At 32.5% G+C, this 24,392-nt stretch overlaps 5 protein-coding genes and 1 long non-coding RNA gene across 7 annotated transcripts; 5 read left to right on the top strand and 1 right to left on the bottom strand.

Moving 5' to 3' along the window:
- The first annotated feature begins 4,867 nt into the window (after positions 1 to 4,867).
- LOC140967465 (calcium-dependent protein kinase 24-like) lies at positions 4,868 to 8,539 on the top strand. The gene is made up of 8 exons (XM_073427997.1): positions 4,868 to 5,540; positions 5,689 to 5,812; positions 6,659 to 6,802; positions 7,038 to 7,190; positions 7,280 to 7,395; positions 7,545 to 7,712; positions 7,813 to 8,046; positions 8,240 to 8,539. The coding sequence occupies exons 1-8, from the start codon at positions 5,016 to 5,018 to the stop codon at positions 8,384 to 8,386; spliced, it is 1,611 nt and encodes a 536-aa protein (XP_073284098.1). The 5' UTR covers positions 4,868 to 5,015; the 3' UTR covers positions 8,387 to 8,539.
- A 347-nt stretch (positions 8,540 to 8,886) lies between these two features.
- Positions 8,887 to 9,894, top strand: LOC140967622 (tetrapyrrole-binding protein, chloroplastic-like). Its single transcript, XM_073428240.1, has one exon. It carries the CDS (start codon positions 9,015 to 9,017, stop codon positions 9,771 to 9,773), a length of 759 nt encoding a protein of 252 aa, XP_073284341.1. The 5' UTR covers positions 8,887 to 9,014; the 3' UTR covers positions 9,774 to 9,894.
- A 1,763-nt stretch (positions 9,895 to 11,657) lies between these two features.
- LOC140967607 (uncharacterized) lies at positions 11,658 to 13,932 on the bottom strand. The gene is made up of 3 exons (XR_012173604.1): positions 13,701 to 13,932; positions 13,537 to 13,613; positions 11,658 to 13,416 (listed from the first exon to the last, which is right to left on the bottom strand). It is a non-coding gene; the product is annotated as an uncharacterized lncRNA (long non-coding RNA).
- Positions 13,933 to 15,599: 1,667 nt separating this feature from the next.
- LOC140967476 (calmodulin-like protein 3) lies at positions 15,600 to 16,904 on the top strand. Its single transcript, XM_073428017.1, has one exon. It carries the CDS (start codon positions 16,051 to 16,053, stop codon positions 16,669 to 16,671), a length of 621 nt encoding a protein of 206 aa, XP_073284118.1. The 5' UTR covers positions 15,600 to 16,050; the 3' UTR covers positions 16,672 to 16,904.
- An 865-nt stretch (positions 16,905 to 17,769) lies between these two features.
- Positions 17,770 to 20,603, top strand: LOC140967481 (protein FAR-RED ELONGATED HYPOCOTYL 3-like). Of its 2 annotated transcripts, none has more exons than XM_073428022.1 (3): positions 17,770 to 17,967; positions 18,422 to 19,096; positions 20,194 to 20,603. In XM_073428022.1, the coding sequence occupies exons 2-3, from the start codon at positions 18,623 to 18,625 to the stop codon at positions 20,392 to 20,394; spliced, it is 675 nt and encodes a 224-aa protein (XP_073284123.1). In that variant the 5' UTR covers positions 17,770 to 17,967; positions 18,422 to 18,622; the 3' UTR covers positions 20,395 to 20,603. The 2 variants fall into 2 exon arrangements, with proteins under 2 accessions (XP_073284123.1, XP_073284124.1); XM_073428023.1 differs by having other exon boundaries at positions 17,862 to 17,960.
- Positions 20,604 to 21,993: 1,390 nt separating this feature from the next.
- Positions 21,994 to 24,220, top strand: LOC140967511 (probable fructokinase-4). Its single transcript, XM_073428062.1, has 4 exons — positions 21,994 to 22,529; positions 23,115 to 23,447; positions 23,811 to 23,927; positions 24,069 to 24,220. The coding sequence occupies exons 1-4, from the start codon at positions 22,119 to 22,121 to the stop codon at positions 24,195 to 24,197; spliced, it is 990 nt and encodes a 329-aa protein (XP_073284163.1). The 5' UTR covers positions 21,994 to 22,118; the 3' UTR covers positions 24,198 to 24,220.
- Positions 24,221 to 24,392: the final 172 nt, after the last annotated feature.

The following is a 24,392-nucleotide window of genomic DNA, read 5'->3' as shown; positions in this document are numbered from 1 at the left end:
ATAATAGCAAATTTTATGTATTGAATTTATAAATTTGTCTGAGATAAAGTTTTTTACAAAATTGCTTCTATTATCCATTTTTAAATATCAAATAAAATGATTGTAAAATATGTGAGACGATAAAACTAATTGTTTAACATTTTTTGCCTTAAATTTATATATTATGAGAGCTGATTTTGGAATTTAAGTCAAAAAAAGATTTTAGTTCTGATTTTGAAAACCATGGTCGGGTTTAACTTTAGACCCTTAACGCCTAAATCTTAAACATTCTTAGTAGATGTTTTCAATACTACCAAATTTTTTTTATTGAATTTATAAATTTGTCTGATATATAATTTTTTTTAAAAAAAAATTCTATTAAAATTTTTAACTTTCTTATTATAGCTAACTCTCTGAATTTCTTTATGAGATTCATATTTTATGATATTATTAATATATTAACATTCTTAATTATTTATATAAATTCTACTAAATAATTTATTAAACTCTTTACTTTCAATTTTTATTTAAAAAATATAAAATATATTAATATTAAATTTCACATTATTATATACTTATCATATTATTGTACTATTGCATATATAATTATTTTTTTCTTATATTTTCTTGTGATAGTATAATTTATTACTTAATTAGAAATTACACTAAAATATAATTAAAAAATTGCATTAAAATCATAAAATAACATGTAGAGAGAAAATTAAAAGGATACAATATTTAAAGATAGTATAAAGATGGATTATTTGAGAAATTTAATATATGAGTTACATTTTATTCTTGAAGTGATATAAATTACAACAATCAATATATATTGTAGTGATAATTCATTAGCATTTGTACGTTAGACTATTAATTATATATTATGTGGAATAATTAGGTTACTAATTAATTATATATTAGGTGGAATAAATATAAAATTTTGATATTCCATTTTTACTCTTACAACAATTAGAAATTTACATATATATCTTTATTGAGTTTTTGGATTTGTATTGACGAGGAGGTCATTTTTATTTTTTGACAATTGGATTGGATAACATGGCCAATGATCTAGACTTTTATAGATATATAGATTAAAAAAAATATTTTTATTATCAAACATATATTCATTTTTAATACATCGATTTCTCATAAATTGTGTAGAAAATTTCCATGCAAATCTAACAACGCATAATTTAAAGGGTTAGTAGAAAATTTACAATGAAAAACTTTATTATTCTTTTTATACTTTTATAAGTATGATAGTTAAATATATATTCTTTCAATATTTTTAATGATTTTTTTAAATTAAAAATATATTCTTGTAATATTTTTTTCAAAAAATTATGTATCAAGAAAATGTTATTTCTCTAATGTATTTTTATTATCAAATATCTATTCAATTTTTATGTAACATTATTTTCAAATTTTTTTATGTTGTAATTTTCTATTAAAAATAAAAACAGTATTATGTTCTTCGTGTATTTAATGATTGTGTAGAAAATTTTCATGCAATTAATCTAACAACACACAATTTATGGAAATAGTAGAAAATTTACAGTGAAAAACTTTGTTATTCTTTTTACACTTTTATAAGTATAATAGTTAAATATATATTCTTTTAATATTATTAATTAAAAATATATTTTTTTTTATTAAAAATCTATTTTTTTAATATTTTATTCTAAGAATTATGTAAGAAGAAATTATTATTTCTCTAATGTATTTTTAATTATCGAATATCTATTCAATTTTTATGTAATATTTTTTTCAAATTTTCTTATTTTACAATTTTCTATTAAAAAAATAAAAACACTATGATCCTCGTATGTTTAATGAGTGCAAAAAAAAATAAATGCATCAATTAAATAAATAATCAACACATTACAAATTCAATATCCCAAATTTGTCGAAGTTTCTTATGTTGTAATTTTCTATTAAAAAATAAAAACAGTATTATGTTCCTCATGTATTTAATGATTGTGTAGAAACTTTTCATGTAATTAATCTAACAACACACAATTTATGGAAATAGTAAAAAATTTACAATAAAAAACTTTGTTATTCTTTTTACACTTTTATAAGTATCATAGTTAAATATATATTATTCTTACATAATTCTTAGAAAATCATGCAATTAATCTAACAACACACAATTTATGGAAATAGTAAAAATTTTACAGTGAAAAACTTTGTTATTTTTTTTACACTTTTATAAGTATAATAGTTAAATATATATTCTTTTAATATTTTTAATTAAAAATATATTTTTTTTATTAAAAATCTATTTTTTTAATATTTTATTCTAAGAATTATGTAAGAAGAAATTATTATTTCTCTAATGTATTTTTAATTATCGAATATCTATTCAATTTTTATGTAATATTATTTTCAAATTTTCTTATTTTACAATTTTCTATTAAAAAAATAAAAACACTATGATCCTCGTATGTTTAATGAGTGCAAAAAAAATAAATGCATCAATTAAATAAATAATCAACACATTACAAATTCAATATCCCAAATTTGTCAAAGTTTCTTATGTTGTAATTTTCTATTAAAAAATAAAAACAGTATTATGTTCCTCATGTATTTAATGATTGTGTAGAAACTTTTCATGTAATTAATCTAACAACACACAATTTATGGAAATAGTAGAAAATTTACAATGAAAAACTTTATTATCCTTTTTACACTTTTATAAGTATAATAGTTAAATATATATTCTTTTAATATTTTTAATGAAATATATTTTTTTAGTAAAAAATATATTCTTTTAATATTTTTTCTAAGAATTATGTAAGAAGAAAATATTATTTCTCTAATGTAATTTGAATTATCGAATATCTATTCAATTTTTATGTAATATTAATTTCAAAATTTTTTATTTTACAATTTTCTATTAAAAAAATAAAAACACTATGATACTCATGTGTTTAATGAGTTCAAAAAAATAAATGCATCAATTAAATAAATAATCAATACATCACAAATTCAATATCCCAAATCTGTCCCTAAATTTTATATATTTGTTCCACCAATGCCCATGCAATTAATACAAATGTCCATGCAATTAATACAAACAATGCATAGTTTTTGGGCAATGTAGTAAAATTACAATGCAAAAACTTTGCCCATCATCTATACTTTTATAGGGATATAGATTTTATAAGTATAATAGTTAAATATATATTCTTTTAATATTTTTAATGAAATATATTTTTTTAGTAAAAAATATATTCTTTTAATATTTTTTCTAAGAATTATGTAAGAAGAAAATATTATTTCTCTAATGTATTTTTAATTATAGAATATCTATTCAATTTTTATGTAATATTATTTTCAAATTTTCTTATTTTACAATTTTCTAATAAAAAAATAAAAACACTATGATCCTCGTATGTTTAATGAGTGAAAAAAAATAAATGCATCAATTAAATAAATAATCAACACATTTCAAATTCAATATCCCAAATTTTTCAAAGTTTCTTATGTTGTAATTTTCTATTAAAAAATAAAAATAGTATTATGTTCCTCATGTATTTAATGATTGTGTAGAAAATTTTCATCTAATTAATCTAACAACACACAATTTATGGAAATAGTAGAAATTTACAATGAAAAACTTTGTTATTCTTTTTACATTTTTATAAGTATAATAGTTAAATGTATATTCTTTTAATATTTTTAATGAAATATTTTTTTTAATTAAAAAATCTATTATTTTAATATTTTTTCTAAGAATTATGTAAGAAGAAAATATTATTTCTCTAATGTAATTTGAATTATCGAATATCTATTCAATTTTTATGTAATATTAATTTCAAAATTTCTTATTCTACAATTTTCTATTAAAAAAATAAAAAAACTATGAAAACTTTGTCATTCTTTTTACATTTTTATATGTATAATAGTTAAATATATATTCTTTTAATATTTTTAATGAAATATATTTTTTTTATCAAAAAATCTATTCTTTTAATATTTTTTCTAAGAATTATGTAAGAAGAAAATATTATTTCTCTAATGTAATTTGAATTATCGAATATCTATTCAATTTTTATGTAATATTAATTTCAAAATTTCTTATTTTACAATTTTCTATTAAAAAAATAAAAACACTATGAAAACTTTGTTATTCTTTTTACATTTTTATATGTGTAATAGTTAAATATATATTCTTTTAATATTTTTACTGAAATATATTTTTTTTATCAAAAAATCTATTCTTTTAATATTTTTTCTAAGAATTATGTAAGAAGAAAATATTATTTCTCTAATGTAATTTGAATTATCGAATATCTATTCAATTTTTATGTAATATTAATTTCAAAATTTCTTATTTTACAATTTTCTATTAAAAAAATAAAAAAACTATGATCATCATGTGTTTAATGAGTTCAAAAAAATAAATGCATCAATTAAATAAATAATCAATACATCACAAATTCAATATCCCAAATCTGTCCCTAAATTTTATATATTTGTTCCACCAATGCCCATGCAATTAATACAAACAATGCATAATTTTTGGGCAATGTAGTAAAATCACAATGCAAAAACTTTGCCCATCATCCATACTTTTATAGGGATATAGAATATAGATTAGCCAATTAGGGGAGAATAAAAGGATATGTATATAATATATATATCTCTGCCTAGACTATACATAATATAACACGCACAGATATATATGTATATTTATCTGTGTGTGTAGGTATGTGTTTTGAATCTTACCATGTCCGGAGAAGTTTCTAAAGTAAAAAAAATATTTATTTGTTTATTATGAGAGGAAAGAAAAGAGATTCAAGGGATACGAGCCAAATCCGGAGAACAGAAGCAAAGCCAATAATTAAACCAACCAGCTTGTTCTATATCCAAGAAACAAGGGATCTCCCTCTTTTTTTATGTAAAACTTGGCACCTTAGTTTTTTTTTGTTCCTTTGGGATCTCAAAACACGAGAAATCATGAAGTAGGGTTGGCAAAATAATCAAACACAAAAAACCATTTATCGATCAATCCCAATCCCGATCCCATGGGAACTTGCATGTCCCTCCAAGCAAACAAAAGCTTTTCCAAGAGATCCAAACATGGAAAATCAATCCCAAATGCCCAAGAAAACGAGAAATATAGCGGGAAACTGGTTCCCTTATCCCACAAGATGTCGCGCCCCATCAAAGTGTTGAAAGATCCTTCAGGGGACGACATATTCAAGAGATATAAATTCGGGAAAGAGCTCGGTAGGGGAGAATTCGGGATAACTTATCAATGCGTGGACAATGAGAATGGGGAGAATGTAGCATGCAAGAAGATATCAAAGAGCAAGCTAAGAACAGAGATCGATGTCGAGGATGTAAGAAGAGAGGTGGAGATAATGAGACATTTGCCTAAACATCCGAATATAGTGAGTTATAAGGATGTGTACGAGGATAAAGAGGCTATTTATCTTGTGATGGAGTTGTGTGAAGGTGGGGAATTATTTGATAGGATTGTTACAAAGGGGCACTATACCGAGAGGGCTGCAGCTCTCGTCACCAAGACTATTCTTGAAGTTGTCAAGGTATGTAATAAATATATATATATTGACACACACATTTGCAGGATATATAGATGAACATAAAATTATACCAACATTAATCTATATATCCTGCAGATGAACATGCTCCCTGGATTATAAACGAACATTGCCTTACTTGTGACTGTCCCAGGTATGCCACGAACACGGAGTCATACACAGAGATCTTAAGCCTGAAAACTTTTTATATGCCAACGAAGGTGAAAACGCCGCAATCAAGGCTATTGATTTTGGACTTTCTACATTTTTTGAGCCAGGTATAAAGTCTTTTGTTGCCAATTAAATTCAATTAGCATCTGCAGATTCAAATTTCTGTTTCATCTCCATTTCATAATAATCAAGCTCTTCTGTTGTTGTGCTTGTGAACAAATTCAAATTGCGCCATTATTAAATCGAATACAACATTATTCTGATATGGACGTGCAATTAGAGTTGGTGGGAAAAAAACAAATCTTTTAGCTGAGAGATCCACTAAAATGCCACTTTAACTGATAAAACTCTCTTTAGCTAAACCGATTAAAAAGTAATAACGTTTTATAGTACTCCAAATGACAGAAAGTGTTGAGAATTGTTGGTGTAATAAGTAGTACATGAGAGTATGTGTGTGTAAGACTAGTACATGATCATGAGCTGCCCAGGATATGCTGCACCTGAGGAAATATTTCCTGTGTAGCACACGTTACATATATTGCCCAGTGTTTCTCTCGATGTAGCGTAGACATACACATCGTGAACTAGCAATGTTGCACGATGATGGTGGATAATATCTAGGGAAATGAAAGAGGCATGTCTGCGGTATTTGCGAGGGTTAAAGTCAAAATCTGGTGTTTGATTGTTCTACAATTTGTATAATTTGAGATACAATATCATCAAACAACTACAATGACAGACTGTTGATCTTTCAATCATAATTTCGATAGTTTGCTAGGAATTCATGATCAACACAAGAATAAGCATCACAGATACTCACATGCATTTGTTTTAACAGTCAGAAGATCAACAAATCATCACACCAAATTGCTTCAATTGTGATTATAAAACTAGGATATATATTTTTTCATTGGCATACATATGATTTGGTTTTTTCTATAAATATATATCAGGTCAACGGTTTGTTGAAATTGTTGGAAGCCCATATTACATGGCCCCTGAAGTACTTAGGCGCAACTATGGGCAGGAAATTGATGTCTGGAGTGCAGGTGTCATTCTTTACATCTTGTTATGTGGTGTTCCTCCATTTTGGGCAGGTAATTGATTTAAATATCTTCTTCACTTTATATTCATATTGATTTTGAGGCTGAGCATGATTCTTAACATGAAGCTGAGATTGAACTGGACTCATATTGTGCCCACTCGATTTGCTCGTAAACTCACTCGATCACATGGCACAAAACACGATGGATATTGTTTCATATATTGCTTCAATACTTATTGTTGTTATTCTGAAATGAAAGGAGGGGTTGGATGAATTGTCTAGTGCAGAAACCGAAGAAGGGATTGCACATGCAATAGTGAAAGGTGGGTTAGTTTTTGAAAGGGATCCATGGCCAAAAGTTTCCGAAGATGCTAAGAATTTGGTGAAAGGGATGCTGGAGCCAAACCCCTACTCACGCCTCACAGTCGAAGAAGTCCTTGGTATGTATAAAATTTGATTTCGAGACTCGTGATTGTATACCATAATAATGTATATATTATAGTTCTAAAATCTTGTACATTTCTTGAAGAAAATCAGTGGATACAAAATGCTGACAAGGTCTCAAATACTCCTTTGGGAGAACGTGTTAGAACAAGAATCAAGCAGTTCTCTTTGATGAATAAATTCAAGAAAAGGGTTCTCCGAGTAAGTAATTCGGGTTAGAACAATATGAAGTTCTGCGTGATTTCTCTTGTAAATTGATCAGTGGTCAGATAATGGTGGAGTTCATATATATATATATAAATAATATAGGCAGGACTTATGTTTGTGTGTTGCTTTTGTATGTTGTATAGGTTGTAGCAGACAACTTGCCTGATGACCAAGTACACGGGATCAAACAAATGTTTCATATGATGGACACGGACAAAAATGGAAACCTTAACTTTCAAGAACTGAAAGATGGTCTAAATATGATTGGACAATCTGTTCCTGATCCTGATGTGCAGTTACTTTTCGACGCTGTAAGTATATATTCATGATCAGTTTGTCATAACACTGATGGGCTGCTTCAGTTTCCTTATTGCAAATGATATTTGAACCTTTTTTTCTGTATGTATGTAGGCTGATTTCGATGGGAACGGTTCTCTTAACTGTGAGGAATTTTTGGCACTAGCTGTTCATATGAAACGGATAGGTAACGACGAACATCTCAAGCAAGCCTTTCAGTTCTTCGACAAGAATGAGAGTGGATACATTGAGTACGAGGAGTTGCAACAATCTTTGAAAGACGAGCATCTTGGCCCTACCAATGACCAAGTTGTGCAAGACATTATCTTTGATGCTGATTTAGACAAGGTAAACTTAATTCATTTTTTCGCACATTATGGCGGCGTTTCTTTGATCTATATACATATACCTGCCAATATTCTTGCGGAGCCGATGTTGGATCATGAAAGTTCAGGCAGCACAAGTAATGTAGTTCACGGACATACTGCGGTTTGTTGTTCATTGTGACTCAAACTTAATGACATTATGTATTGAAATACAGGATGGGCGCATAAGTTTTCCAGAGTTCAAGGCTATGATGACAACAGGAATAGATTGGAGGATGGCTTCTCGGCAGTACTCTAGGGCTATGTTCAAAGCACTAAGCATGAAACTCTTTAAGGACCAATCCTTCCAATGCAAACCCTGATCTTGTTTGTTTTCAAGCTCATGTTGTTGGGATATATAAGGGAAAAATACTAAAGAAGTTCTGGTTAATTTTGTTTTTTTTAATAACCATTACTCATTCATGTACAATGAAAATTTTCCTGGGATTGGGATTTCTTTGTTATTTATATGCTACATTTCATCAAAGATTTATGAACTTGAAAATATACTGAAAATAAATATACCAAAAAAAAATCAATTATAAATATTTTGAAATAATGAATCAAAATATTCAAAAGTTTATAATAAATAAACTGCATTTTTTTACCAATGTTCTAAATTGTTAATTTTTGGTTTAGTCCGCTATAAATTTATCTTTTTTCGATGATTGACATGTGTAATGGAACATCGACTCTCAAGATAAAAAAAAAAAAATTACATTACCATAAATATAATTTTCCTTAAAGTTTGGTGGTTACAAATAATAAATAACAAAGGTCACCAAAATCGTAGAAAAAAAGAAAGAAGACTTTGTAGTTAAGCTCGCATCCAACCTCACCCATCTCCAGCCAATCAAATCCCTCCTTTTTATTTTTTCTTGATGACTTTCACTCTTCAGTCATCTCTTATCTCTCCTCCTTCCTTCCATTCTTCTCTTGATCCTACCTCTAATGGCAACCAATCTTTTCAAGTCCATTTACCACCACACTTCTCCATGCCGCCGCCACTTCTCCACAGACTCCTTCCCCGCCGCCACCACCACAACCAACACCAACATTTGTTTCTTCCTTAAGCCAACAGCCACCACTGTCTCCCTGTCACGCGCCACCACCTTCCCCATCTCCTCCGCCACCTATTCCACACCCGCCACCGACCACTCCACCTCCCACAACATCTCATTCGACCTCCTTCAACAACACCTCTCCAGCCAAAACTTCCAGCTAGCCGACGAGGAAACCCGCCGCCTGATTATGGTCCTCGCCGGAGAATCAGCGCAGAAGCGCGGCTACGTGTTCTTCTCCGAGGTGCAGTTCATCCCAGAGTCCGACCTCAAGACCATCGACGAGCTCTGGAAGCAGTATAGCGACAACAAATTCGGGTACAGCGTGCAGAAGAAGATATGGAAGAAAGTGAATAAAGACTTCACCAAGTTCTTCATCAAAGTGGGATGGATGAAGAAGCTAGAAAGCTCCGAAGTTGAACAGTACAATTACAGGTCGTTTCCTGCAGAATTCATGTGGGACATGGATGAAAACACGGTGGAGGGTCATCTGCCATTGACGAATGCGCTCAGAGGAACGCAGCTTCTGAAATGTATTCTGAATCACAAAGCATTCGAAGACGATGAAAACGAGGAAGAAGAAGAGATACCTGAAAATCAAAGCAGCAAGCCGTTGGGCAAAACATTTAAGACAAGCTACTCGTTTTAAGAATCTGCGGAATTGGTTGGGAGAAGAAAGCATGAATATTACGTTGTAATAATTTTTTTTAACATTATTTTTGTTGTTGTTTCGAGTTTGATAACGTGTTTTAATTACATGGATACAACCACGACTATATATTTCATTTTTTTGGAGAGAATTGTTCAGATAGGATTCGAGCATAAAATTTCAAAGATTTTGGAATCAAATTTCTTTTTTAAAACTCGAAAATTTGGAGTTTCAATTGTCTCAAGAATTATAAATTCAAAATTTAATCCGCTGGATCTCATAAATGTCTTGACGTTGGTTTTTGTTGTATGCGAGTAACATGTTTTAGCAACAAACTCAGGGAAATTGCATTTACTATATTTCTATTAAATTTCTTTTTTAAAACTCGATTCTAATGGAAGGAAAGCAAAAGATTAGGGTGGAAAAGTTTTAAAATGTTTTGTTTGGGAGTTTTTATGGAAGAGAAAAGAAAGCAAATTGAGAGAAAACTTCCTTCTCCATTTTCAAAATTATTTCCTTCCAAAAATGGAATGAAACACTAACAAAAAAAATTGTTTTCAAATAAATAAAACTTATTTCCTTTCTTTTCTTTATCAACTCCCAAACATAAAAATACACCATCTCTCTTCTCTTCCTTTCTTTTCCATTCCCATTTCCCACCCAAACTAAGCATGCATTCACATAAGAAACAAGAAACGTAAAACTATGATTCACTAAAAACAAATGATACAAACAGTATCTCCCATGACACAAATCCATGTCATCTGGCAAAATTTTAATGAGCAAAAAACTCAAATCTGGTCAAAGAAAAAATTATGTCGTTAATGTTAATAAAGATTCATGAGCAACAATCATCATACCAAGATAGACGTCTCAGTTCAAGTAACAAGATTGAGAATAATTAAGCTTATATTCACACTGATTAAGCAGCGCCAATTTGTTGGGCACACAAGATTGTCCATTAGACTTGCAAACTGAATCACATGATTCCCCTTGACTATCAAGTGGAGAAAAAATATTACAGTTTAGGATATGCTATGTTTAAGGTTGTTTTCTTTATCCAAAAATGCATTATCTTACCTTCCTATAATGATATTGATCCCAACCAGTCTTGCTTTTACTTGTGTACCAGAAGATCCTGTGATTAAAATTAATTATCATTTAGTATGAACACTTCATTGTTAGGTAGAACCTCACATGCAATAACTTTTTCAAACATAACAGCCCACAAAAGCTATCCTCAAACATAAAGCAACTTGAAGTAGCACAAAACGAGACATGTTTCAAAGAACTAAGTGAAAATATAAGAAATAGTTACTGCAAGTAAACCATAGGCTGGACAAAAGTAGCAGCTTTGGTTAGCATCTCCAACACTCTTGCCATGGGAAAGATTTTGGCCGGCAGCAAGCACTTGAATCCTCAAAGAATTAGCATCTACTTCGTACGATCCTAGCAGATATGAAGAAAGTCCGTAGAGTTCCTGACAAAAACTACACAAGGCAGCTTCATCTTTCAAAATAAATTGGAAGCTTATTGGCTTAACAATTTAATGTCCCAAATACAAGATACATGGTATGATGGTAAACCCAATCTCATGCTTGATTTTATAAAGTACACTGACACCCCAAAAAAAGCAGACACAAAATCACATAATTAACGTCCCCCAGTCAAAGCAACAAAATTAACACATCCAGAAATAATTAATTGAATAAATGTAAAATCTGCAATATCCCCTTGTAAAGTCTTAAAAATCAGAAACAACCAAATAAGGTAAAAACAAGGAAAGTAAAAATGACCCATTGGAGGATGATGTTCAAAATCAAAGCTAAAAAAAAAAAAGCCTTTTTTTGGCAAANAAAAAAAAAAAAAAAAAAAAAAAAAAAAAAAAAAAAAAAGGGCGGATTCATGTTAACTTAGAGAACCAGGAAAAGGCTAAATGGGGGGATAAGTTAATTATCAACCATCAGAAAGATGTGCTTGTAATCTTCATTTCCTTGTATGTTAAAACTATTCATGCTCAAACCTGATCATGAATTTGATAGTATGGTAAAACAATGATGATATTCACTCAAATAAGCATTTTCATGCACCTGAAATATCATAAAAGAATATCAAATGCTATTTTACATTCTATGATATCAGTAAGAAATATGGTTCAGAAATTCATAAGAATCGAAGAACACACATTGATCAATGTTACTTCAGAACGTCAAAAATTAAACAAAAAAACGCAAGAGAATCAAAATCCTCAACATCAGTGAGTTCAACTCAGACTGTTCACACAAAAAAAAAATGAGGCCATACAAATCACAATAACTGTCTGCTTATGACACAAAACAGAAGTACATTGGCCTTTTGCATTCTGTAGAAAGTTCCACTTCGTAGACAACCTGAAACTACATCACATTCAGGTTCATTTTAAATTTCAAGCAAGAATAATTGTCTCAAACAATATGTTTTTTACAGCAGTCGATAGATCTCTGATAGCAGTGAGCAGATGTACGTTCTCTCTTCGAGGATAAAATATCTGACAGCCATTTTAGATTGATTAGATACATTCTTAAAAATGAAGAATGAGTTAGTAAATTAATTGTCAAAAAGTAAGCAAAAAATAAAGGGAAGAAGCCTGTATGACTGAAAAAGAAAATAAATACAACTTGGGTGAAACAAAAACATCAAGATCACTCTTTTCACCATAGAATGCAAATTACAATTGTTCTAAAGAGTATATTCCTAAAGCAGACCAACAGAAAAAAAGAGTGAAAAGTACCAAGGCTGGGTTCAAGCAGCATGAAACACAATACTCATATGAGTTGCAACACTGTGACACAAGATTGCATTCACTGCATGCTCAGAAGAAGAGAGAAAGAGAACATTATAAAAAGCTTCAATCAATTGACAACAGTGCCCATTTGAGAGAACCATAAACATGTTATTTCAATTTATTTTTTTCCCACAAAAACAGTAAACAAGACATGCATTTCTATTTGGAAACGCTAGTTTCAGAAGCAATAAACAAAATCAACATAGAAATTACCAAATAAAAAAAACAGTCCTCCATTTCTATGTAAGGTGTTTATGTTATTTGTTTGACAAACTAACATGTGGATTTATATTCTTTTTGACAATATAGACCTTTTTAACATACTTCATTTATTACACAAGTCACAACCTTCATTGAACTAAATGAGCAATATACACATTATCATCTTTCTTTTCAACAAACAAAAAAGGTTCTCCATGTGTGAATATAATGAATTGATTTGCTTGATTTAATAATCAATAAACTGGTATCACAAAAAAAAAATCGTTCTTCTTGTAAAAGGCTCACCCACAGGGTTGGCTCGCGTGATGATAAAAGAATGTATGGATCATATTTCAATCAATAGCTGCAATTTGGAGTTCAGTATTTCATACTCGCAATAAATAAAGAATGTTATTCTTGTTTCCTTTTGTGTCCAACAGTGAGAGTAGATGATACAAATCGCTTCTAAATTTTTAGGAAGCCCAACCTTAAGTATAACGGCGATGAGATGGAGCAGAAATAGCCTATTAAAGAACTTAAACAGCTAACTCACTGACAAGAAAATTGATCTCTTTTTTCTGTGCAGCGGGTCAACTGATAGTGCATCTCATACATGGCCTGCAAGAACGAAACGTCATTATAAACAACAGTTGTCACAAGATTATATCAATCTAAATTTTATAAAATTCGCGATAAAAGATTATCATAATCTAGATCGAATCAAACAAAATACAATACCATTATTTTCGGTGAGAAGGAATCTTCCTGGAACAGTAGTTCTACAGTTATGCTTCTTCTGATAGCTCGCATCCATCCTTTCAAGAGTAAAAGCATAAACTATGAATCAAACTCATTAACATAGAACTTGAGTGAAGTTGAAAACCCATGAAACTCTAGTATACCTGATACTGGGGAAAGCAAGTGGAGAATGGGTATGGGGATGATCAAGAGATCGAGATTCAAACGACATCGAAACGTAAACATGACTTTGGAGGCTTGTGGGCACAGATCCAAAATGAAAAACTGTGAAATCTTTTGGGAAGGAATCAAAATTAAGAACTTGTTGATTTATCCAAAATTAATCTTTGAAAAAACCTTCAAATTCTTTGAGAATATGTTTAAAGCTAGGTTCGACCACGTCCATATAAGATAAACATGTCAATATAGGAAACTTTAATTTATTTTTTACTTTTAATAAAACACAATAGTTTTATAACACGAGATAAACTAAAAATACATCGGAAATAAGGAAGAACAGTGACAAATGGCAACAGAGTGGATTTGGGACGGATTTGGCCAAATCCGAAAGTCCAAAGTTGACTGAAAAATCATGCTTGCAAGTTTATGCTTTGCGTTCCAAACCACTTCGTTACGGTTCTGCCATAAACACCATCAAATCATCACACCGATCTCCAGATCATCTCGTGTGGCTAAGGATGCCATAATGCTCCACCATTCTGCAAATAGTACATCACTCTCGATATGGTTTCCAATGGATGGTAAACACCAAAAACTTTGAGCAACTGGGCAGGACACTAGGATATGAAAAACATCATCTGGACATTTGCGACAAAGAGGGCACCACTCTGGAACTTCAACTCGACGACAACGAAGGGCTTGCATCATGGGTGAACAACTAGAGATGGTTCGCCAAAGAAAATTATGAACCTTGGCAGGGATTCTTATTTTCCAAATAATGTTTCACTTAATATTATGAACATTCAGAATTAGACCACGGTTCAACGTTCTATAACCACTTTTAACCGAATAAATACCTTTCTTTTCATCACCCCACGTGCAAAGTTTCTCCTACTAAGTGTGATGGAAAAAATCAGTTGCTGATTCCTCACATTATATGGTGTCGATGTAACAATCACATGTGTTGCTATTATATGTAATATCTCATCAGAATTCACGTGAAAAAGAAAAAAAAATATCAAAAATGTAAAGAATATATGTTAATAACATTATAATTCACTCACTAAGTCTAAGTTGTCATTAATTTGTTTTGAATTTTATCCAAAATGTTTCATTTTATAAAACCCATGATCTTTTCCATATCTTTTTAATGTAGACTTTGGTTGTATTTTCAATATGGTCCACTCATTTCTCTCTACGTAATCACCGCGTATGTTGTTTGAAAGAAATATCTTATTCCTTAATTATTTTTTTTATTTATAATATTGAAATATAGTAATTTACAGTTTTATCTTTTGAGACTATCAAGATTTGATTTAATTTATCCCTAAGATATCAGCGTTGGGGCGGTGCGTGGTTTTTTTAGAAATAAGACGGATAGCAGTTAAACTTAGCACGAAAAACGACGATTTACTTCAGTGAAGAGTTTGAGTGATTGAAGACAACACTCGTGTACAGTGTTGGTTGAAGATTATTTGTGACTTCGTTTTAAGCGATGTTGTTGTTGCATTTGTGGTTTTGGGTTTGATTTATTTTGGATGCAATTTATTTTCTTGAGTTGTTAAGGAAGACAGTTTTCATAAGTGTTACTAACATTTGTTTATGTAAAACTGCTTACAATTTTTTAGTGAAAATTTTGTCATAAGACACCGCGCAAGTATTTATATATATGAATATTTTAATCTCTCGTATTCTACTTATTAAAGTTTATTTTTGTGTCCTTAAAAAAAAAGTTTATTTTTGTGTTAAATTAAAACATTTGGCTGCATTTTGTGAATATATATTGTCAACACATACACACAACAATCAAATCTGATACACGTAATTTAATTATTTTTCGTACTTTTATGTTAAACAACCTACATTGTTTATTACATGTTTGCTTCCCATCGGCCGGCCTCTTGCTTGGCCGTGTCTTCCGCTGTCAACGGCTAGTTGTTTAAAAGACTCGTATTAAAAAGTCGCCCATCGTTGTAGGAAAGTTGCCACCACAAATGCACAATTATATCAACGCGCTTTTAATTAAAAAATTCCCCTACTTCTACTCCTCTGTTTCTGGCTGCAACAAATAGCGCGTAGATCCCAATTTGCTCCTTTCCAACACACCCAGCTCTATTGTCCTAAAGCAGCATATGTAGGGGAAGGGGATCCCTCTTGTCCAAACAAGAACATTGAAATTTCTCTTTTGTCTATTTTTCTACTCAGCATTCTCTTTGCTCCATCCATTTCTATCTCCCCAAGTTCCCAGCTCTCCGATTTTTTCTCAACAAACCCGTAGAACTCACACCATACGATTGGGTTTGTTTTTTCAAGCTAAATATAAAATCTTGAGCGATGCCAGCCATTTTTTTGTGGATTTTCCTCGTGTACAAGCTCTTGAACACCGTTTTCTTGTACTTGATACCCAAGAAATTGAGGGCCTACTTCCCCTTTTCTTGGCACCTGTTATCGCAGCAGCAATATAGCAAGAAAAGCCCCGTGTCACCATTGCCCGACGTTTCACGTCGAATGGACGCGAGTGAGCTCAAGAGGGTGTTCCAGATGTTTGATCGGAACGGGGACGGGAGGATCACCAAGGAGGAGCTGAACGAGTCGTTGGAGAACATTGGAATCTTGATCCCGGATAAGGAGCTGAGCCAGATGATAGAGAAGATCGATGTCAACTTAGATGGATGTGTCGATATTGATGAGTTCGGGAATTTGTACGGAAACATCGTGGATGAGAGGCACGAGGAGGAAGATATGAGAGAGGCATTCGACGTTTTCGACCGGGACCGAGATGGTTTTATCAGCGTGGATGAGCTGAAATATGTGTTGGGGTCCCTTGGATTGAAGCCAGGAGGGGGTGCTGAGGATTGCAAGAAGATGATAATGAAGGTGGATGTGGATGGAGATGGTTTGGTCGATTTTAAAGAGTTTCAGATGATGATGAAAGGGGGAGGGGGATTCCTTTGAATCAGTCAGTACCGATTCATCAATCTTTTGTGGGTCGGATTAAGAAATCCAGTCGATGGAACAATGCGGTGGATTCGATGTATTTCCGGCAAAGATTGGATTTTGTGAGCTTATTAATGAAATTTGAATGTTTTCGGAGGATCTTAATTGTGTTGGCTATTACTTTGTTTCAAAGAAGATTGCTGTTGTAAATACGCGTTGAATGATCAATCTATGAGCAATGTTCCAACTCAGATTCATTTTATCACATAACGATATAATACAATTACTCGTTATTCAGCTTTGTCATTCATTACAGCATTACAAAAACTTATGAAACCATTTATTTCTCAATAATGTTGTCGAACTGACAGCGACAACAGATAAATATACAAGCTAATCTACAGATGCTGAATTCTTGAGCATGTACGATGGCCATGGGGACAACCCTCCATTTCAGAATATAGTACTTGGTACATAGCAATACAGGTCGAGTTAAGAGCCTAATGCTCTCCATTGGATCCAAGAAGCACATGCGTAATTTTTATCCGGATTCCTTTTTTGCTTTCATCATCTCTTTGCCAAATTCAAATTTGCTGTAAATGATTGCAATGCCATGGTTTGGACAATTCAGCAAACGGCCAATTCTTTAAAAACATCTACGGCTCCATCTGATAACAGATTAATAGCTAGGAGTTTGCCTAGAAACCAAAGTCGGCCAATTCAAGATTTCTTAACGGATATAACCTCAGCAAATTCAGCAAGCAAGTTGGAAAGCAGCTGCTCTCGATGTCCTTTAATCTGCTACGGATGGTTTGCCATTTAGTAGTTAAACAATCGCTATGGTTCTCGACGTCTTTCATGAGAGTAAGCAGCTGCTCTCGATATGCAGCACTAACACGTTTCTTCAGCCGGAGTTGTGCACTCAAATCTTGAATATTTTTATCTTTCTCATCCTATAATAATTGCATAGATCAGAGATCAAGTTGAACTACAAAACAATGCACAGAAGGCTCATCCTTAAAGTACAATTAAGATGATATATTAAAGTAAAATAATTGTTGATATTAAATGAAAACGGTAATATAAATATAATAATATGGAAAAGACAAGGTGAAAGCCAAAACCCGGCCCGTGTCGATAAAGCCCAGAGGCTAAGCCTAGGTGGAGCTGGTCTAGAAAGCCGGACTTCGGATCTCGCGAATCAGAAAACGCCACCTCATTTCAGATACTCGTCCTCCGCCGCCGCCGCTGCCGCTGCGGTGCTAATTTCAACAATTGAGCCTAACGCATGTCGAATTTCTCTTCAGGTTAAAGGTTTGTCACCATTTTCTTTTATCCATGTATTTTTATGATTGAATTGAATTCATTTGTGCGTTTTTTTCTACGACTGAATTATTACCCGGAGACGATAAATATTCCGATTATTTTGGTAATTAGATGTTATTTTCATCACTGTAATTTTCTCTGTTTTGGAGTTAAAGGTATAATTTTTTAACAATTCCCGTGAAAATTTGAATCTTCTGAAGGCTTGTATTTAGTCTGTCCCTGTTACTGTTTATTCGGATTCTTTTCCTTTACTAATGAATTATAAGAGAAGAAATAAATTGAACGGGTGGCTTTCTTTTACATTTTCATGGAATAAAATATAGGGGGAGGATTTTTTTTTTCGGGGGTTTGTGAAATGAATGTGCAGCTCGGCTCAACATCAACACTTTCTGCCGCAATCATAGCAGCCACTTACATTGGCTTATTGTCCAATTTGTTGCAGGACTATTCCATCTTTGCACTGTGCTACTCCAGCTGGATAGCGGGAGGGGGAATGTTATCCATATTATATTTGGAGTTTTTAGTATTTCTGAAATTCAAAGCGTGGATTTGTTTGTTCCCGGTGAAAGTTTTGCTGAATTCTTCTCAAGATTGATTTCAAGTGCATGAAGCCGTATGTAGAGACAGTGAAGAAGAGGTGGCTATGAATCCACAATCTGGTGGAGAAGTGGTTGATATGAATGAGGGATCAAATGAAGCTCATGTTCATGAACTAGAAAAAAAGCTGTTAGAACAAGTTGTGTATAGTGAGGAAGAGGCATACATGTTATATTGTGACTACGCCCAAGCTATGGGTTTTAATGTACGCAGAGGAAAGCAGTACTATTTTATGGGAACTCGAAGGGTTAGATCAAAGACATATTGTTGTTCAAAAGAAGGGGTTAAAGATGAAAAAGCAGATGTTAATTGTTCGGGTTATAAAAAGGCGGATACTCGAACAGCATGCAAAGCAACAATATCTTACTTGTGTGATAGTAGTGGTCAATGGAAGGTCTCGAGATTTGAGAAGGAGCATAATCATGAAATGGCCACGCCATATGTTAAGCCCTCGAAGAAATCTGGACAAGCAATTTTAGCTTCAGATGCTTATGGAAGTGGTGGTGCATTAGATTCAACGGTAAGTATCTTGCTTGCTTATACTTATATGCTCACACCTAATAGTAAATTATTGTTGAAAGAAACGTGATGGAGTATTAAAAATTGTTAGAGGTTCTATATTGGCGCTACATTTAAAAATTCTGCTAAGTTTATATAATCCATTACAATCTGATGCTATACATGTAAATAAGGTTCTGCTAAAACTTAAGCGAACGAGATTTAGAGAATTGAATTATAAGCTCGACAATTCTTGTTACATTGGATATTTTTTTTCAACCAATATTAGGAACTATCATTGCAGCTTCGGGCAAAGATCAAAATTATTAATTTTTTGTCTAATTATGTTGAACATTGTTGAATACAGTATATCTTGCTGTTCAGATAGCAGTTGTTGGTGATCGTATATAAGAATACAAAGAAGAAAATTCTTCTAAAAGATGATTCTTTTTTTTTTTTGCCGTCGATCTGTAAAATTTTTACCTGACTGTTTAGATTCCAGTACCAGTGTCCTATCTCGATGCTCAAAAGCTTATTTATTTGTTGATGCTTGGTTAGTTGCCCAAATGTTATCATTTACTTGTGATTGCATCATTTATTTGCCTTTCATATTCTTCTTTTCTAGCGCTGATGAAGTCCAATAATGATTCTATAGTTATACATTTAAAAATCTTATTTCATCAAAACACTGAGGCATTAGGTGATAAAGCAAGTTGGTTCGAAAAATTGCTCTCAGTTAAATGTACGTCTGTGTCTGTGGCACAACATCAATATGTGGTGCTTCGACGACTCTATGGTTTAAAATATATGATTGTGTAATTACTATATATGGTTCTAGTTTTTGGACAAAGCCTTTGAGTCTTTTCAATTACCACTAGTTGGAAGTTGGTTTAATGATCAGAAGGGCTTAGCCTCTCTTATGATTTAAATTATCTGAATTGCATCGTTACTAATAATTTTTTGTATGGGAAGAACAACAACAAGAAGCGCTAGATTGCATAGACAGTACATTATATCGTATGTACATTTTCACTGAATCCATGCTGTGCTATAAAGATTAACTTGTCTCAAATTTCAGATAATTTCTCTTCAATTTCTTCATCTTTTACATTTGTGTAGAGTGAAGCCGAAAAAATCCGGGAGCTGTCCTTGCAGCTGGCTAATGCGAAGAATCGAGCGGAAACATTTGAAAGGCAAGCTGCGACCTACAAGAGGCAACTGGATATGGTTTGTGAGCATATCGAAGAGCATAATCAGTCATCGTCGAAGAAGATTCGAACTGCTTTAAACAATGTGAAGTTGTTGGAATCCAGAGATTAGCAATCCCATTATTTTCTGATTGTTTAGTGCATATTAACAGTAGATGGATGAGCTGTTTTCCTCCTTAATCTATCTCTAGGTCTTGCTAAATGTGTTGTATATAATAGTGTAATAATTATGACAGTGGCGGCTTAACATGTAACGATACTGAAATTTAAGTTCGATCAATTTACAGAGCTCTGATTAATAAAATCTTCTTGAGTTGTGTATCAAAATAATTCTTTAGATGATTATTCGTGTTTTACACCAAACTTTCTAGCTTTTGATCGAGAATACCAAATAATAACCAAAAATACATGTACATACATACATATACGTGCACGTGCGCGATAAATTATTCGAGCTACATGTCAAATTTCTTGAGCAGATCGCACGAAATTATTCGGGCTACCCGTCGAATTTCTTGAGTTCATTATTCGCCGCTCAAAAACTGGTACAATTGTACTTTAATCGATTCTGTTTACATTTTTCTCTCAATTATTTGATTCCCTTTTGCTCCGAATTGCCTTAAAAGGGCTCTCACTTGTCCCGGTGCTAATTTACTATCCAATCTTCAATTTATGTTAAACCCCGAATCCTTTTACTAGTTTCCTGGTGATTTTTTAGGCTTGGATTTAAGGTGTTTACAACATCTTATGAAATGCTTAGAACTTGTAACTTTATTTACTTGAAAGTGTTAGCTGATATTTTTTTAGGCAAATTGGCCTACAGGCCCCGGCCGTCGATTTTTTTTTTTGTGTTCAGTCCCTGGATACTTTTTTAATACCACATTTCCACATGAAGTGTACCACATTTTGTATGACATAGTACCACAATTTTGTGGGTTGGGAGTGAACCCAAAAAAATATTTTGATTGAGGATTTTTCACCAACTTACCCATAATTTTTTTTTTTAAAAAAAGATAATGTCAGCTTGTTTTTTTTTAATAAAAAAAAATGATAATTCAATTTTTAAGCATCTTATAAATTATATAAACTTATAATAAGATTAAACTTATAATAAGATAAATTTAATAAAATAAATTCTAAATAACACTTTTATTTTACAAATTAATTTTGTTATTGCTGGTTCGTATTTTCGCATGATTATTGTCGTGTTGGCCGAAGTTATATGGTCAAATACCGTGGATGAAGGATGGATTGGAGAAATTATCGGGGAAGTCCATTTTTACTTTTTAGATGTAGGTCATAAATAATTGCTTGTTTGACATAATAACAACTAGCGATTAGGTTATGCGCATGAATATATATATTTTTTAATTGCATTAACTATTTCTTACAGTTAATTAATTATTAAAATTGAAAATAATTCAATATCTATTTTCTTTAAGGATATAAAGTATTTTAGGTACGAAGTCATTACCATTATTTAAGAATCACACATGAAGATCTTGGTAAGGATAATTATGTTTTCTTGAATTTTAAATTAATCATCGATTTTTTCTTAATTTTGATTGGATAGTAATTATTATTATCAGTCATAAAATCACAGAAAAATAATATCCCATTTTGAATAATTAATTAATTTAAATCCTTTTTTTTATCAGATAAAAGATCCTTTTCCCATTCTAATTCTACTTGCTACTTAGTCCCCACCACCTTCGTCTCTTTCTATATAAGCTGCATTGGCATCCCATTCTTCTCCGCGGACGCAGATTCAGACTGTTATTTATATCAGCATACCTCCGAATTTTCCCTTTTCTGTGTTCTTTTACGACGGCGGCAATGGCAGGAGCTGTCGACGGCGGTTGCGGCAGTGGTTTGATCGTCAGTTTTGGTGAGATGTTGATAGACTTTGTCCCCACAGTCTCCGGCGTGTCTCTGGCGGAGGCGCCGGGGTTTCTGAAAGCCCCCGGCGGAGCCCCGGCCAACGTGGCGATCGCGGTGTCGAGGCTGGGCGGGAGAGCTGCCTTCGTTGGGAAGCTTGGCGACGACGAGTTCGGTCACATGCTCGCCGGGATCCTGAAGGAGAACGGAGTGACGGCCGAGGGAGTTAGTTTCGATACGGGAGCACGCACGGCGTTGGCCTTCGTGACCCTACGCGCCGACGGGGAGCGTGAGTTCATGTTCTATAGGAATCCCAGTGCTGATATGCTGCTAACCCCCGATGAGTTGAACCTCGACCTTATTAGATCTGTCAGTACTCATTCGAATTGACTTGTTTTATCATATGTGTATTATCGATACTAAAATCCAAAATATTGCTAAGATTTTTTTGTTCTATCGATTAATATAAGGTAAATTTCCTTTTGTAAAATAATTTCTGCAAAGAAAATATATAAATTAGCTGGAAGTGGATCCATATGATTTCTTCCCTATCCAGGTTGAGATTAACAATATTTTGAAATGGGTTTAAGCAAAAGATCAGTTAGATTCTGTTTAATAATACAGATTCTACCCAGTGTGGCGTTCGAATCTAGTCAAGTTGAGCCGCTTCTTACTTTAGAATATTTAACGTACGAATATTTTTGTGTGTATACATGTATGTATTTGTGTGTGTGCTCTGAGGTTTTTTTGACAGCTTACCTAATCCCAGCACCCACGCACCCACCAACCCATTGTTTGATAAATTATGTAGTTTTACCAAGTTTGTTTCTGATTCTTGTAACCTAAAAACGTGCTCAATTTTTTTTTTTTTTACATTTCAATTTATGACGGCTATCATAATATTAATCCATCAAGTAATTCATTATTCTAAAAGTTTGTTGTTCATGTACATAGGCTAAAGTGTTCCATTATGGATCAATAAGCTTGATCGTTGAGCCATGCCGATCGGCTCATCTGAAGGCGATGGAAGTGGCGAAGCAAGCCGGGGCTTTGCTCTCGTACGACCCGAACCTCCGGCTACCCCTTTGGCCATCAGAGGAACAGGCACGAGTTCAAATAATGAGCATATGGAACAAGGCGGATGTGATTAAAGTTAGTGATGTTGAACTGGAATTCCTCACTGGCAGCAATAAGATCGATGATGAATCCGCCTTGTCTTTATGGCACGATGATTTGAAGCTTCTTTTAGTTACCCTTGGAGAAATGGGATGCCGATACTACACCGAGGTAATTAATTTAAAGTTTAATGATATTTTTATTTCTAACTATACAAAAAAGACATGTTAGAAGATATTTCAATGGTGAATTAGTATATAAATTTTAATTGGTAGGTAGTGGGATACTTTTAAGTGGTGGAGATATTAAAACGAGGCGGGCGGTCAACTGATTCGTACCCTGTTTCTGAATAAGCATGCATTATTTTAGATGAAAGAATACGATGGACCCGGAAAAAATATGATTTTGTCATATCATAAATTAAACAAGATAATAATAATATAATACAGTACAAATATCTAACTCATCGAATGAAACAGTGGGCCGGATGAAATATTTCCTGAATGCATGATTCAATATTAAAATACTCTGCAGAGTTTTCGCGGATCAGTGGATGCATACCGTGTGGAAACAGTGGACACAACTGGAGCTGGAGATTCTTTTGTGGGAGCCCTTCTGTGCAAGATTGTTGATGACCACTCCATTATCCAGGTAACAATTAATAATCTTGGATTTTCTTTGTTGGGTTTTTTTACATTAAGAGAGGTGAATACGAATAACCTTTTCGAGGAGATTTGATATCCTTCTGAATCTGTCTTGTGCCTGATGATATTGTTTAATTAATAATGCCAGGATGAAGGGAGATTGAAGGAAGTGCTCAAATACGCTTGTGCATGTGGAGCTATAACCACGACCAAGAAGGGAGCAATCCCAGCTCTTCCTACGCACTCAGATGTCCTCAATCTTACCAAGGGAGCCTAATTGATACAATAACATACTGCAAACACAAATTCAATTTTCAATTCTTTTTTTTTCTTTTTCAATAATCGCAATCAAAATGTGATGGTTATTTTCCTATCTCACGTGTTGAGATTCTCGTTTTTTTTCTAAGTTTTGGTAGATATGCATTATAATGTTTACATATATGTGTGTTTTTATAAGGTTGTTTTAGCAGGT

The sequence above is a fragment of the Primulina huaijiensis genome, unplaced genomic scaffold, assembly GCF_012295235.1.
Source record: "Primulina huaijiensis isolate GDHJ02 unplaced genomic scaffold, ASM1229523v2 scaffold25443, whole genome shotgun sequence".
Lineage (NCBI taxonomy): Eukaryota > Viridiplantae > Streptophyta > Magnoliopsida > Lamiales > Gesneriaceae > Primulina > Primulina huaijiensis.
Note: the sequence above shows the minus strand (reverse complement) of the source record. Positions and strands in the feature narration are given on the sequence as shown.

What these genes read in the sequence shown, in the direction of transcription:
- LOC140967465 (XM_073427997.1), top strand. Translation starts at nt 5,016, where the DNA reads ATGGGAACTTGCATGTCCCTCCAAGCAAACAAAAGCTTTTCCAAGAGA. An exon ending in TGTTCCTCCATTTTGGGCAG is followed by an intron (nt 6,803 to 7,037) that starts GTAATTGATTTA and finishes TGTCTAGTGCAG; the next exon opens with AAACCGAAGAAGGGATTGCA. An exon ending in TCAAGAAAAGGGTTCTCCGA is followed by an intron (nt 7,396 to 7,544) that starts GTAAGTAATTCG and finishes TATGTTGTATAG; the next exon opens with GTTGTAGCAGACAACTTGCC.
- LOC140967622 (XM_073428240.1), top strand. Translation starts at nt 9,015, where the DNA reads ATGGCAACCAATCTTTTCAAGTCCATTTACCACCACACTTCTCCATGC.
- LOC140967476 (XM_073428017.1), top strand. Translation starts at nt 16,051, where the DNA reads ATGCCAGCCATTTTTTTGTGGATTTTCCTCGTGTACAAGCTCTTGAAC.
- LOC140967481 (XM_073428022.1), top strand. Translation starts at nt 18,623, where the DNA reads ATGAATCCACAATCTGGTGGAGAAGTGGTTGATATGAATGAGGGATCA. An exon ending in GTGGTGCATTAGATTCAACG is followed by an intron (nt 19,097 to 20,193) that starts GTAAGTATCTTG and finishes ACATTTGTGTAG; the next exon opens with AGTGAAGCCGAAAAAATCCG.
- LOC140967511 (XM_073428062.1), top strand. Translation starts at nt 22,119, where the DNA reads ATGGCAGGAGCTGTCGACGGCGGTTGCGGCAGTGGTTTGATCGTCAGT. An exon ending in ACCTCGACCTTATTAGATCT is followed by an intron (nt 22,530 to 23,114) that starts GTCAGTACTCAT and finishes TCATGTACATAG; the next exon opens with GCTAAAGTGTTCCATTATGG. An exon ending in GATGCCGATACTACACCGAG is followed by an intron (nt 23,448 to 23,810) that starts GTAATTAATTTA and finishes AATACTCTGCAG; the next exon opens with AGTTTTCGCGGATCAGTGGA.